The following is an 11,335-nucleotide window of genomic DNA, read 5'->3' as shown; positions in this document are numbered from 1 at the left end:
AAGGTCTCACTCATAGGCTAGGTCTACACTGTGGGGGAGAGGGGGTTGACCTAAGATATGCAACTTCAGCTATGTGAATAGCATAGCTGAAGTCGGCGTATCTTAGGTCAATTTACCTGGCCATGAGGACGGTGGCGAGTCAACCACTGCCACTCCCCTGTCGACTCCGCTTCCACATCTTGCCGTGGTGGAGTTCCGGAGTCGATGGCAGAACGATCAGGTGGAAGGAGCTGGAGGAGAGGAAGTGTTGCTGAATCCAAAGGAAGGGTGCAGCTAGGAAAAGGGGACCATGGGGAAGTAGCCCAGGGAATCAAAGCAGCACCAGTGGTGAAGGGGAAGCCGCCAACAACTGCTGCTATTAGGGTCCCTGGGCTGGAACACGGAGTAGAGGGTGGGCCCAGGTTCTCCCCACCCCCCTTGTTCTACAACAACTCCTTGAGAAGGGGAAGCAGGCCTAGATCTAGGCAGGAGGCAGGACTGCACCTACTGAGCTTTCAGGAGCAACAAAGACTGTGGGGTGTTTCCATTTCCCACCTCTCATACTGGCCTGTGATGAAAGTAGCTCAATAAAGCTGTGACCTTTGCTGCTACACAAAGAAGGGGACATCACATTGAGGGCGTTTGCGAGCTTCTGAGGCCATTGAATCCACCCGGAAGTGTGGGACCCACCAATACAGGCTTGGAACTTTGTCACACTTGTTAAGAATGGCAAAAGAAGTAACACTCTTTCTTTTATACTATTGCATAGATAGGGATTTGATAGACATCTCTGGCATCTCATTATGTATGTCCTTTATTCGTCGCTGCTTACACTCTTCAAGTCTTAAAACACAAGTACACTTTTACAATTACCCAAGGTTCACAATATTGCAGCTGGGCTCTCACTTCACTTCATTTCATTGCTATATCTCACAAACTGACTGGCAACGCCCAGCCCCTTACATACCTGCGAGAGCATGACTGACAATCTTCTAGGAGGTTCAAGGAAAATGTAGTTCTCAGAAAGTCTGGAAAGTTTTCTGGACCTTTGCAATTCTACAGAGGTCCAGAACATTCTAGACACACAGAATATCTGAAACATTTTGTTTCAAACATGCTATTTTCCCTTTTGTCACTAACAACAAAAACAGCAACCCAAGACCAGCGCCCCCTCAAGCCCTGCACCCCAGGTGGTCACCCAGGTTGGCTGATTTAAGCTTCTCTTCCAGTATTATATCAGACTGGCAGACATGCACCTCATCAAACAAATGTAAAATTTAGGTTCACATGAGTCATATATTGGGCCAAATTTTTCTCTTAATTTCAAAACATTGAGCCAAATCTCAGTCCCTAGCTCTGCTCCCTTTGTGTCACTCAGGCTGCATAAAGTGGAAAGTAGCTGCAACTCTCCAGCTGAGTTTTCAAAGTTTCCACACACACATCCAGTGCAGGGGACTTGTTGGGGCAAGAGCAGAATGCACTGAGCTCCAGTGACTTCTGGCTGGCAGATTGTCCCTGGATTCAGTCACATCCAGATGTCACATTGTCATATTGTTTCTTTACTACAAATACAGGTGAAGCTCAAGGTATTGACTCACCTAAGAGTCCATTCTCTTCAAGTCACTGCTTTAAACATGTCTATAGCACCAAAGGTATATGTCAGAATGTTTTTTTGTTTTGTAACAGAAGTTTCTCCCAGCTATGTACTGTATTAATGTAACAGAATTGTATAACATGGAATTGCCAATATCCTTTTGCCTTGCAGCAAAATAATATTTGAACTTGCTTGATAAGGACTCTAGCAAATCCTTGAGCTATTCCTTTCACAGTCAATAGCCATGTTAGTAAGACAAGTTGTGGTGCTGGATCAGACATCTGTGTAATGCTTCTATTAAGCCCAGCTTCTGATTCTGAAGAAGGATGTTTTTTTTTAATATGATAGATTAATTGTTCCTACCTAGAATTCACCTCTGGAAAATTTTCTGTTTCTGTTGTGCCTGGCATAGTGGGAATATTTATTTTACTTGTAAAGTTTGGGTCTGGTGCCACCCCTTGTGTCCTGTAAGACTATGGGAGTGTGCTGAGCACTTTTGAAAATCTTGCCACTTAGGGTCAATTTTTTCAAAAGCATCTGAGTGACTTCAGAACCTGATTCCCATTTTCAAAAGTGTTTTGGGTGATTCAGAGCCTAACTCTCATTGACTTTAACGAAACTTGGACTCCTGTGTTCCTAAATTGTTTTTGAAAATGGAGTTTAGATTCCAAATACACTTAGGCACTTTTGAAAATGTTACCGTTCATCCCTGATCAAAGCACATGGGCGTATGGTTAACTGTAAGCACATGCTCAAGTGCTTAGCTGAATAAGTATAGATATAAGCATGTGTGTGAAATAGGTGGTTATCTGAATGTGGTGAAAATTAAATACATATATATTGACATGCTCAATAATAACAGAATGCAAGCAAACATCACAAATAATGGCCAAGCTGTAGAGCCAGTAGATGAATTTAGTTATCTGGGATTATACATATCCAACCAAGACTAGGGATGTCTCGCTGAGCCATGGCATCCATTATGGAAGTATGGAAAAACTGTGGCATCTTTAAATCTACAAAGGTTTGGCATATCAAAAGCATTATTTTTTCCATAGTGACTTATAGATGTGAATTCTGAGAAACTAATGCTGCTGACAAGAGGAAAATAGAAGACTTTGAGATATGGTGCTGTCAAAAACCCTTGCTTATGTGTTGGATGGAAAAGAAGCAAATGTTAGAAATATTATTGGAGAGAAGCAAACTCTGCTCTCGGAAATGAACAGGCGCAAACTTATATACTTTGGTCACATCAGATGGAAATAACTTTGAGAAAGTTATCGTGGAAGGAATGGTGGTGATTCACCTAGTAGGGAAATACCAGCAATGAGATGGATAGACAGAGTACGGCAGATCACTAGAAGATCAGCTGCTGAGTGTGTGAAGGCTTCTGAAAATTCTTCTATGATGTCACCAGTGTTCAGACATGAATAAATGGATTTGAGTTACTTACTTGCTAGAAATTAAGCATACACTTACCTGCATTGCCGAATCAGGGCTTTATTGGTGCCTAATTGGTAGATGAGCTCTTTTGAAAATCTGGCCTTATGTGTGTAGCTGCACTATGGTAAAATCAGAAGCAGAAATGCTGCTGCTGCTGCTAAAAACAGCAGTAAGAATGGCCCAGAAAGCCTTGATCCCTTTCCACAGAGGAAAAAGACATCAAGGAACCCCTGCTGTAATTACTTCCTTTTAAGCCCACCCATTATTTCTTTTATCTAGTTACACATTCTTACATTCTTGTTACAACTCTTACATTCCTCTGTATATTAATTTTATTAAACAATTTCATTCTAAATGAGAATTAGCATCTTTGAAGACATCTTCAGTAAGAACCTCAGCTTAACTGACTTTTTTTTTTGTTTCAAATCTGGCAACAGATTTGTAGTACTTGTAGAACTGTTGTGATCCTGATTTTTAATTGTATGAAGTTTGGGCTACAGTGACTATAAAAGCATCAAGGAAAAATAATAGTTTAGAAGTGCAACAGGAAATAGGCTTAGATTTACATAATGGATTTATTCACCCGTATCATTTTACAGGGGGAAAAGTAGGGATGCATAATAAATAAATTACATCATGCCATCAATATGTTACATTTAACTACACTGCTGGCTCTGTTTTTCTTATTGTTTCAGTTGGGTGACATGTTTGAAAACACATGTTTCTTCATTACACTATTTTAAATGGCTTGGTAAATCTGCTTTCAGATGACAGTAAAATCCCTTATTGCTTCTAGCAACTCATTTATTTTAGAACAAACGTTTCACAATTTTATATACAAGAATTGAAAATAATACAAAAGCATTATCACCGTAAGCCCCTGCTGTGGCCCATCTGGCTCAAGGAGAACATGGCCAAGGCTGTATTTCTTAAGCATTCTCTGGTTTCAGGCTGCCCATCTATGTGCATCTTTCTTAATGGCCCTGTTCTGAATTCATTCCGTCCAGGAAGGGCCATCTGTTTCATTTATTTTGAGGACATTTTGGTCTTTGTCTGAACAATTTATAGATTTTTATTAAAATGCTCATAACAGGAAGCTTGTGAATTGTACTTTACTGTGGTATAGAGCGGTTGAAAATTTTTGAATGACAACTCTTTAAATAGAAAAAAGGACTTTGCTGAAAAAGAAATATTCACAGAGCATTTTTTGTCCTGAATTTTTTTTGGAGAATAATCAAAACCTTTTTTGTTTCTCAGTTTTTGTTTTTTCTGTCCCCCACTTACTGCTTTTCCCCTCCCCCACCTCTTTTTCAGTGATAAAATAGGGAAAGGGATAAAGGGGGTGTGAACTGAGAGAGGAAAAAGTGAGGAAATAAACTGAAAAGCTCCAAATTATGGACAATTCTTAAGGGAAAAAAAATTGCAAAAACATTTCTAAATCAGTTTTATTTTTTTAAATTGAAATTGTTTCAAAATGTTCAAGCAATTTTTTTCTGTTTTTCAATCAGCTGTACTCTCATATCTAGATACAGGAAAGGTGAAAACCAGGATAGTATGGAACACTGATGCATGAGTGTTTGCCATTGCAAAAAATAGATATTTCACAAAATGTGGTGATTTTTTATTGTAGGTCACAACTAGTGTGCATAATGGGCTTCCCAGTGCTGAGTACCTTCATCTCGTGTTGACTTGGATGGGAGTTTGGGGCACTCATCATATGCCTGTACTCCTCTGTTGGTTTACTGAGAAAGGTGTTCTCATTGTTGTTCACTGTATATACTTCTATGTTTACCTGTTTCTTTACACAGTAATGAGTATGTTCTGAGTATTTGAGTGCTATTTGTTCATTGGTCAGAGGATTTGGTGAACTGATCAGGGGAAATTGTTTGATTAAATTTAGAATTTTGAGTGGGTTTTTGGGGGTAATTTAGATCACATTTTTCACTAGCTCAGCTGTGCTAGGAATTCTGGCCCAGATCCACACACAGCAATTAAGGCTCCTAATTTCCTTTGATTTCAATGGAAGTTTGCCGCTTAAATGCCTTTCGAAGGTCTGGGCTTCTCTCCTTACCCTTACCATCCTTTCCATTGCTTTTTCCCTTTTCCTTTGCACCTTTTTAAGTTTTGAGTTTTTAACTGGATAATTGTGCAAAGAAAACAGTGTAATATTGGATTGGGTAAAAGAACTATGTACGAGTTGTAGTCTTTCATGCACAATGATTTTTAAAGCTTAATAAACTTTATTTGCATACTAAAACCCAGTCATACACTCCTTTCTCAAGCAAAGCTCACATTAACTTCGGGGGTAGGGGGCAGCTAGATTCACAAAAGGATTTAGGCACTCGAGTCCAAAATGTAGCTACTCAAAACCATGGCATAGCTGCTACTTAACCATGAAGGTGCCTGAAGTCCCTAAACATCTACAGCTGGGCATGCACATAGACACCTCAGTCCTGATGCCTGGACAACTAGCTCACTCCTAAACCCTGGTAGGATTCTCAAACTAGGCATTCCTTATCTATCTCAACTGTGGGGCCCAATACAGAAGGTGTATTTATAGGCTAACATATCAAACCTTGCACAAAATGGCATAGGAAGAGGACTTACTGAGGCCTCCTTAGAAGTTGTACCTTAGTGGGTAGTATAGTCACCCAGCATGTGGAAGAACCAGCTTCAATTCTTATCTCTGCCAGATATGGAGTCTGGATTTGAACCCATAGTTCCCCCTTTTAGCTGAGTGTACAAACTACTGGACTATGTCCTCTCAATCTCTCCTTTTGAAACTGTTCCACTTTGTGTAAGTAATCATTGGAAGGGGGACTTGAATTTGGGTCTCCTACAGCCTAGGGGAGTGCTCTAACCACTAGGCTAAAGGTTAGAAGGGTGCATCTACTTCTTTGTTTGTTTGTGTATTTTTGTTTTGTTGCAAAAAAGGACTTCAGCAACTAACTCCAGGAAAGTGTCCATGGCACTGTGTATTTCAAGCAGAGGGAGGAACCTTCTTCCAACCCCAATTTATGCACCTAACTTCCTTTGAGGGACAGGCCTTAGGCCACACCCTTCTCCTTGGCTAATTTAGGCAAATCCCATCTCATCCTGCTGGCTTTTGTGGACCCCATTCTTAGGCACCTAACCTCTCTGTGCATTGTGTAGAGAGCCCTAGCACCCAATTCAGGGCTGGGGACTGAGTTAGGGGGAAGGGTGCTGAAAGTGAAGTGTTGCAGTGCTGAAGAGCTAGATCTGGGAGTTCAACCTGAGGAAGAAATGGAAGATCAGGGTGAAAGACACCAGAGAAAGACACTAATCTTCACTAAGGACTAAATCCAATTTAAAGAAGCCGAGTATTCCTTTGTAATATAATGAATTCAAAGAGGAATGGCCTGGAGTGCAAGGAAAATTGGACTTTTACTTATTTTATTTAAATGGAGGCTCTTTGCCCTTAACATTTCTGTTTTCAGGAAACTCAACCAAAAAGGAGTGTAACTGTACTATAAAACCAAAAGAAACAGCCAGATAAAAAAGAAAAACAAAATTCTGGCACTGCAACCAGGACTTGATTCTACAAAGATATATGCATGTGTTTAATTTTATAAATGTCAGTAATCTGAATGGATTCAAAGAGATTTGCATTTTTGAGGCCTAACATGGGATTGTTGTTTTTTTGTGTGTATTCCTATACAAAAAAAAAAAAAAAAAGCAGCATTTGAGTTGTCAGAGTGCAAATCATCATCTAAAAATATCTTAGCAGAAAACTGTTTAAATTCATCAAAACCAGACAATTTGAATTTTACTAAACTTTCCAGATACATCAAAATCACTTTTAGGTTGAGAACAAGCTAGAATCATTCTCCACAAAGGGTCAATTGTTTCCCAAGCTGTTGCGGGTGTCTGAATTAAAGGATTTACAATTATAGGGTCACAGGGGCTGTTGTAATTTACCATAGCTGAACCCCCTTTTCCCATCCCATGCACACTGCCAAAGATGTTCTCCTGGATTTCTCTTCTAAACTTTCCTGCAACAATGGCGTTTTTAATAATCCAAAACTACCGACGTGAGTGTTTTGTTTTTTTGTAAGTATCTCGAATGCATTTAGAAGAGAGATGGTTCCTGTAGGAACTAGACACTAATGAGCGTCAATATGAATCGAAATCAACAATAGCTACTAATTCCACTGCAGTTTGGCTCTTTGCACACAAAAGGGTGGGAAGGAATAGATGGGTTGGGGGAAAGGGAGGGCAGGGGGCGTTTCTCAGCTGCCGGAATATAAATATTCAATTGCAAGAGGCCGGCTGGTGGTCCAAGGAGGGGTAGGGAAGCAGGTGTAGGGTGGAACTGGGGGGAGGGCTGGAGCGATCTAGAGGCTGCTCTGTGGGTTTTTGTCTTTATCCTGCGGACAGAAAGCAGGGGAAAGGGCTGTGCTGGGTAACAACAACGTGAGTGAGAGAGGGGCTGATCTGAGCTGGAGTCACCGGCGGCAGCCGCCTAGAGAGCCCTGATTGACGCAAACCTGCCAGCAGCCGCGCACTGAATACAAGGCAGAGCTACAGCCACATCCACCGACTTGCTCCAGAACAACACAAAGGCGGCGGCGCGGAGCCAGCGCTCTCTGCAAGGAGAGCAGCAGCAGCGCCCCGGCCAGACACCAGCAGGGCTGCAGACAGCACGCGCCTCGGGGAATATGAGCCCGCTGCTTCCCCTGGGCACGTCCTGGGCTCCGGGCTTGGCCACTCTGCCTCTTCTCCCAGCTGCCTAGCTCCGGGCTCGCCACCAAGAGGAGCTGCTGTTGCTGATGGATGCCGGGAGGTGCCGCATTGCCTAGGTTTTTCTTTGCCTTGCGAGCTGTCTTTCCAGCCCTTTCTTTTTGCTGCTAAGTACTGTGCGTTTTGCAAAGCGATTGAATTCAGCTCTCCGGGAGAAGGAGGAAGATGGGCTGGAGACCAGTCCTTCCAAGGCGGAGTGCAGTGTGTGGGAAGACCTGGCTGAGATAAAAAAAAAAATAGAGGGGAGTGGGGAAAATACAACAACCAGCACCAGATCCTGCTGGTACCATCTGAGATCACTGTGAATGTAGGTGGGGAGAAGGAAAAAACCCACCCCAAGCCGCAGGCTGGTTTGTCTTCTGGAGGCCTTGTCTGTGCTCAAGAGGATCTTTAAATATATACCAGCAAGAGAACGACATGTAGCTTTTTCCTTTCCTTTCTTTTTCAATCAAAGAAATATGCCTCTTAACCGTGGCAAACGTTGGTCTTAAGTAAATGGTCCTTCTTTTGGAAAGCAACCTCTACCGGGAACTCTCAGTTTGAGGAACCACATTTATTTAATTTATTTATTATTCTTCCTCTAGTGACTGCAGCATCAGGGGTGAGATCACTGTTTGCATGGGGGAGGGATACAAACCTCCTCCCAAAACCAAAGGTAGTTCCTTCGTCCTGCTTTTGGACTCGCTCTTGGTGATCATGTGGCTCTTAAAAAACCACTACAGCGACAGCTTTTCATTACCCTGATAAAATGCCTACTTAACCAAGGGGGAAAACTTGGGTCTTCTAGGGGAAAGAACCCTCCCCCCTCCCTGGAAACTCTGCTGGGGATCCACTTTATTCATTATTATTACTAGCTGTTGCTGGGCTTCTTTCCATAGTGACTTGCAGCAATAGGGTGTTCGTTTGTGGTGTGTTGTTGTTGTTGTTATACTGGCTTTTCTCTCTACAGTGACTGCAGCATCAGACTATTGGGGTTCTGGGGGAAAGGTTATTCGGGGGGTAGAAGACGAGTATCCTAAGGGACACGAGCAGCAGGGTGCGGGGGATAGGGGATATATTCTACAAGGAAGAGGAGCAGCAGGTCGTGGGGAGATTTGGGGAAGGAGTACATGCTCTAAGGGTGAGGAACAACTGCATCAGGCTTTTTGGGGTTGTGTGGGGGTGCATCCTGTAAGGGAGAGGAGCACAGTTAGCAGCGACAGAGGAGGGAGCAGCATTATGACTCATTTGCAGGCAGGTCTGTCCCCGGAAACGCTGGAGAAAGCCCGGCTGGAGCTGAATGAGAACCCGGATACCCTGCACCAGGACATCCAGGAGGTGCGGGACATGGTGATCACTCGCCCGGACATTGGCTTCCTCCGCACAGATGATGCCTTCATTCTGCGTTTCTTGAGAGCCAGGAAATTTCAGCACTTTGAGGCATTTCGTCTGCTGGCCCAGTACTTTGAGTACCGGCAGCAGAACCTGGACATGTTCAAGAGCTTCAAGGCCACTGACCCCGGCATCAAGCAGGCGCTGAAGGACGGCTTCCCTGGCGGGCTGGCCAACCTTGACCACTATGGAAGGAAGATCTTGGTCCTGTTCGCTGCCAACTGGGACCAGAGCAGGTAAATACTGAGTCCAGACTCTAATACATGCCCCTTCCCATCTCACTGAGACCCACCCACTCACTCATTAACCCACCCACCATTATTGGACTGCATGTCTTATGGTCCTAAATGCTCATGCTTCAGAGTTTGTCGGCCACCTGTCCGGGTCAGGAAGGGACTCTTCCTCTCAGTGTATTCTGGGGTTTTTTTGGGGGGGGGGTGGTGGTGGTATCGCCTTCCTCTGAAGCATCAGGAGTGGCCACAGCTAGAGATGAGACTTTGGACAGGGCGGACCAGGGCAGTGAGGTGGCCCATGTGCTCAGGGTCTAACTGATCACCATATGTGGAATCTGGAAGGAATTTCCCCCCAGGTCAGATTGGTAGTGACGTTGGCGGGCTTTCACCTTCTTCTGCAGTATGTGGGTACAGATTATTTGCCAGGATCATCTGGGTGTATCTTTCTTAATCATTTCCCTGCCATTGCAGGGGCTTGGGCACTGGTGCACCTAAGTCCTTCCTGTGGCACAGAACTGTCTTGTCTCCTTTGGGCTGTAAAACTTTTGGTCTGATTTCAGTTGTTGAATTTAGTATGTAAATGCTGGGTGTTGTTGGTGGCCTATGATATACAGAAGGCTGAGATGATCTGGTGGTCCCTTCTGACCTTAAACTCTATGATTGAACCTTCCCCCCACCACTGATGAAATCCAGTAGGTTACAGGATGATGGGGAAGGCAATAGGACACACCCTGCTTTACACACAGTGGGACTGGACTGCCAATTTTATTCTGCCCTTCTTGGGAAAGCTCTGTCCATTGCTCTGTATATTCCGGGTGGGGGAATAGAGACTCCCTTTACCCTTATTGTTGGATTGGGCAAAGGGCACACTCCTTGATTTACATTCCTCTGCCTCTTCCCTGAAGTTGCATTTAAAAGAGGCAAAACAGATAATTTGTCCAACTGGCCTGACAAATATTTATTACATCTTGTCTCAGCTCATTTTGCTTAAGCACACAATACATCTCAAGCAATGAAAGAGAGGGCAGTTTGGTAGTGCTCATTTGCATATCAGTAATACCCACAATGCTCTTCCAACTCAGGGCTGATTCCCATTTCTGAAGAGGAACTGGAAAGTCTGGGTGCACATGAAGTTCAGGCTCTGAGTACTTTTCTTCAACCAGAGAAGGCAAGATTAGTTACTAGCCATCTAATTATGCATGTGTCAGATTGATGTTAAACACCTCTTCCCGTCACCTCTCCTACTCTGCATCACAGGTGACAGTCTCCTTGGTGAAATTATCAGTGCGGCGGGAGGGGTCTTTATACACCTTTTTTTTTGCAGCAAGATTTCAAAACTGATTGAGGTTACAAGGGCCCTAAAGCTGAATGTCGTCCGTTCTGGAGTGAAGATGGCTTAGTGAGCTCATATAAGTGCTGGGTATTATTATCAAGGCGGGGTATGTGAGCAATAGGCAACATGTTCTGTGGAGAAAACATTGGTTGCATCACTGGGGATGCTGTACGTAATTTCCTTCTGTTAATGGGGGGTTGGGGGCTCACCTATAGCCTTCAAATTACAGGCAGTTTAAACATTGTTTAACTTTCAATACAGATCTAATTATGGATCCGTTAGGTGTGAACTAGTTACGACCCACTCCTGCAAACTATACTCATGTGAGTAATCTCATTAAAATCACTAAGGTTACCCAAGAGAGGAAGTACTATTGATGTGTGCAAGGGTGGCAGGATTTGGCACTGCCATAAAAAAAAAAATTACATCATTATACTGCCTTACCCTGTAAAGACAAACTCAAGCCTTTTCTTAAATAAATAAGCTGGTAATGTCCTAAAAGAGAGATCAAAATGACAGGAATAACTGCAAGGATGTGACAAGTTAGACATCTTTTTAAAATTGTCCTTCTGCTATGATGAAATTCTCTCACAAATCCAGTCTGGCCTGTCTCAAGTATGA

At 43.2% G+C, this 11,335-nt stretch overlaps 1 protein-coding gene across 1 annotated transcript in view; it reads left to right on the top strand.

Annotated features, from left to right (window-relative positions):
- Positions 1–7,375: 7,375 nt before the first annotated feature.
- Positions 7,376–11,335, top strand: part of CLVS2 (clavesin 2) — a 67,820-nt gene continuing 63,860 nt past the window's right edge. The window contains exon 1 of the mRNA XM_050949837.1: positions 7,376–9,384. Within this exon, the coding sequence (XP_050805794.1) occupies positions 8,996–9,384 (389 nt within the window). The 5' untranslated portion in view covers positions 7,376–8,995. The remainder of the gene's footprint in view (positions 9,385–11,335) is intronic.

This window comes from Gopherus flavomarginatus, chromosome 4 (assembly GCF_025201925.1).
Source record: "Gopherus flavomarginatus isolate rGopFla2 chromosome 4, rGopFla2.mat.asm, whole genome shotgun sequence".
Taxonomy (NCBI): domain Eukaryota; kingdom Metazoa; phylum Chordata; order Testudines; family Testudinidae; genus Gopherus; species Gopherus flavomarginatus.
This window is presented reverse-complemented; position numbering and strand designations above follow the sequence as displayed.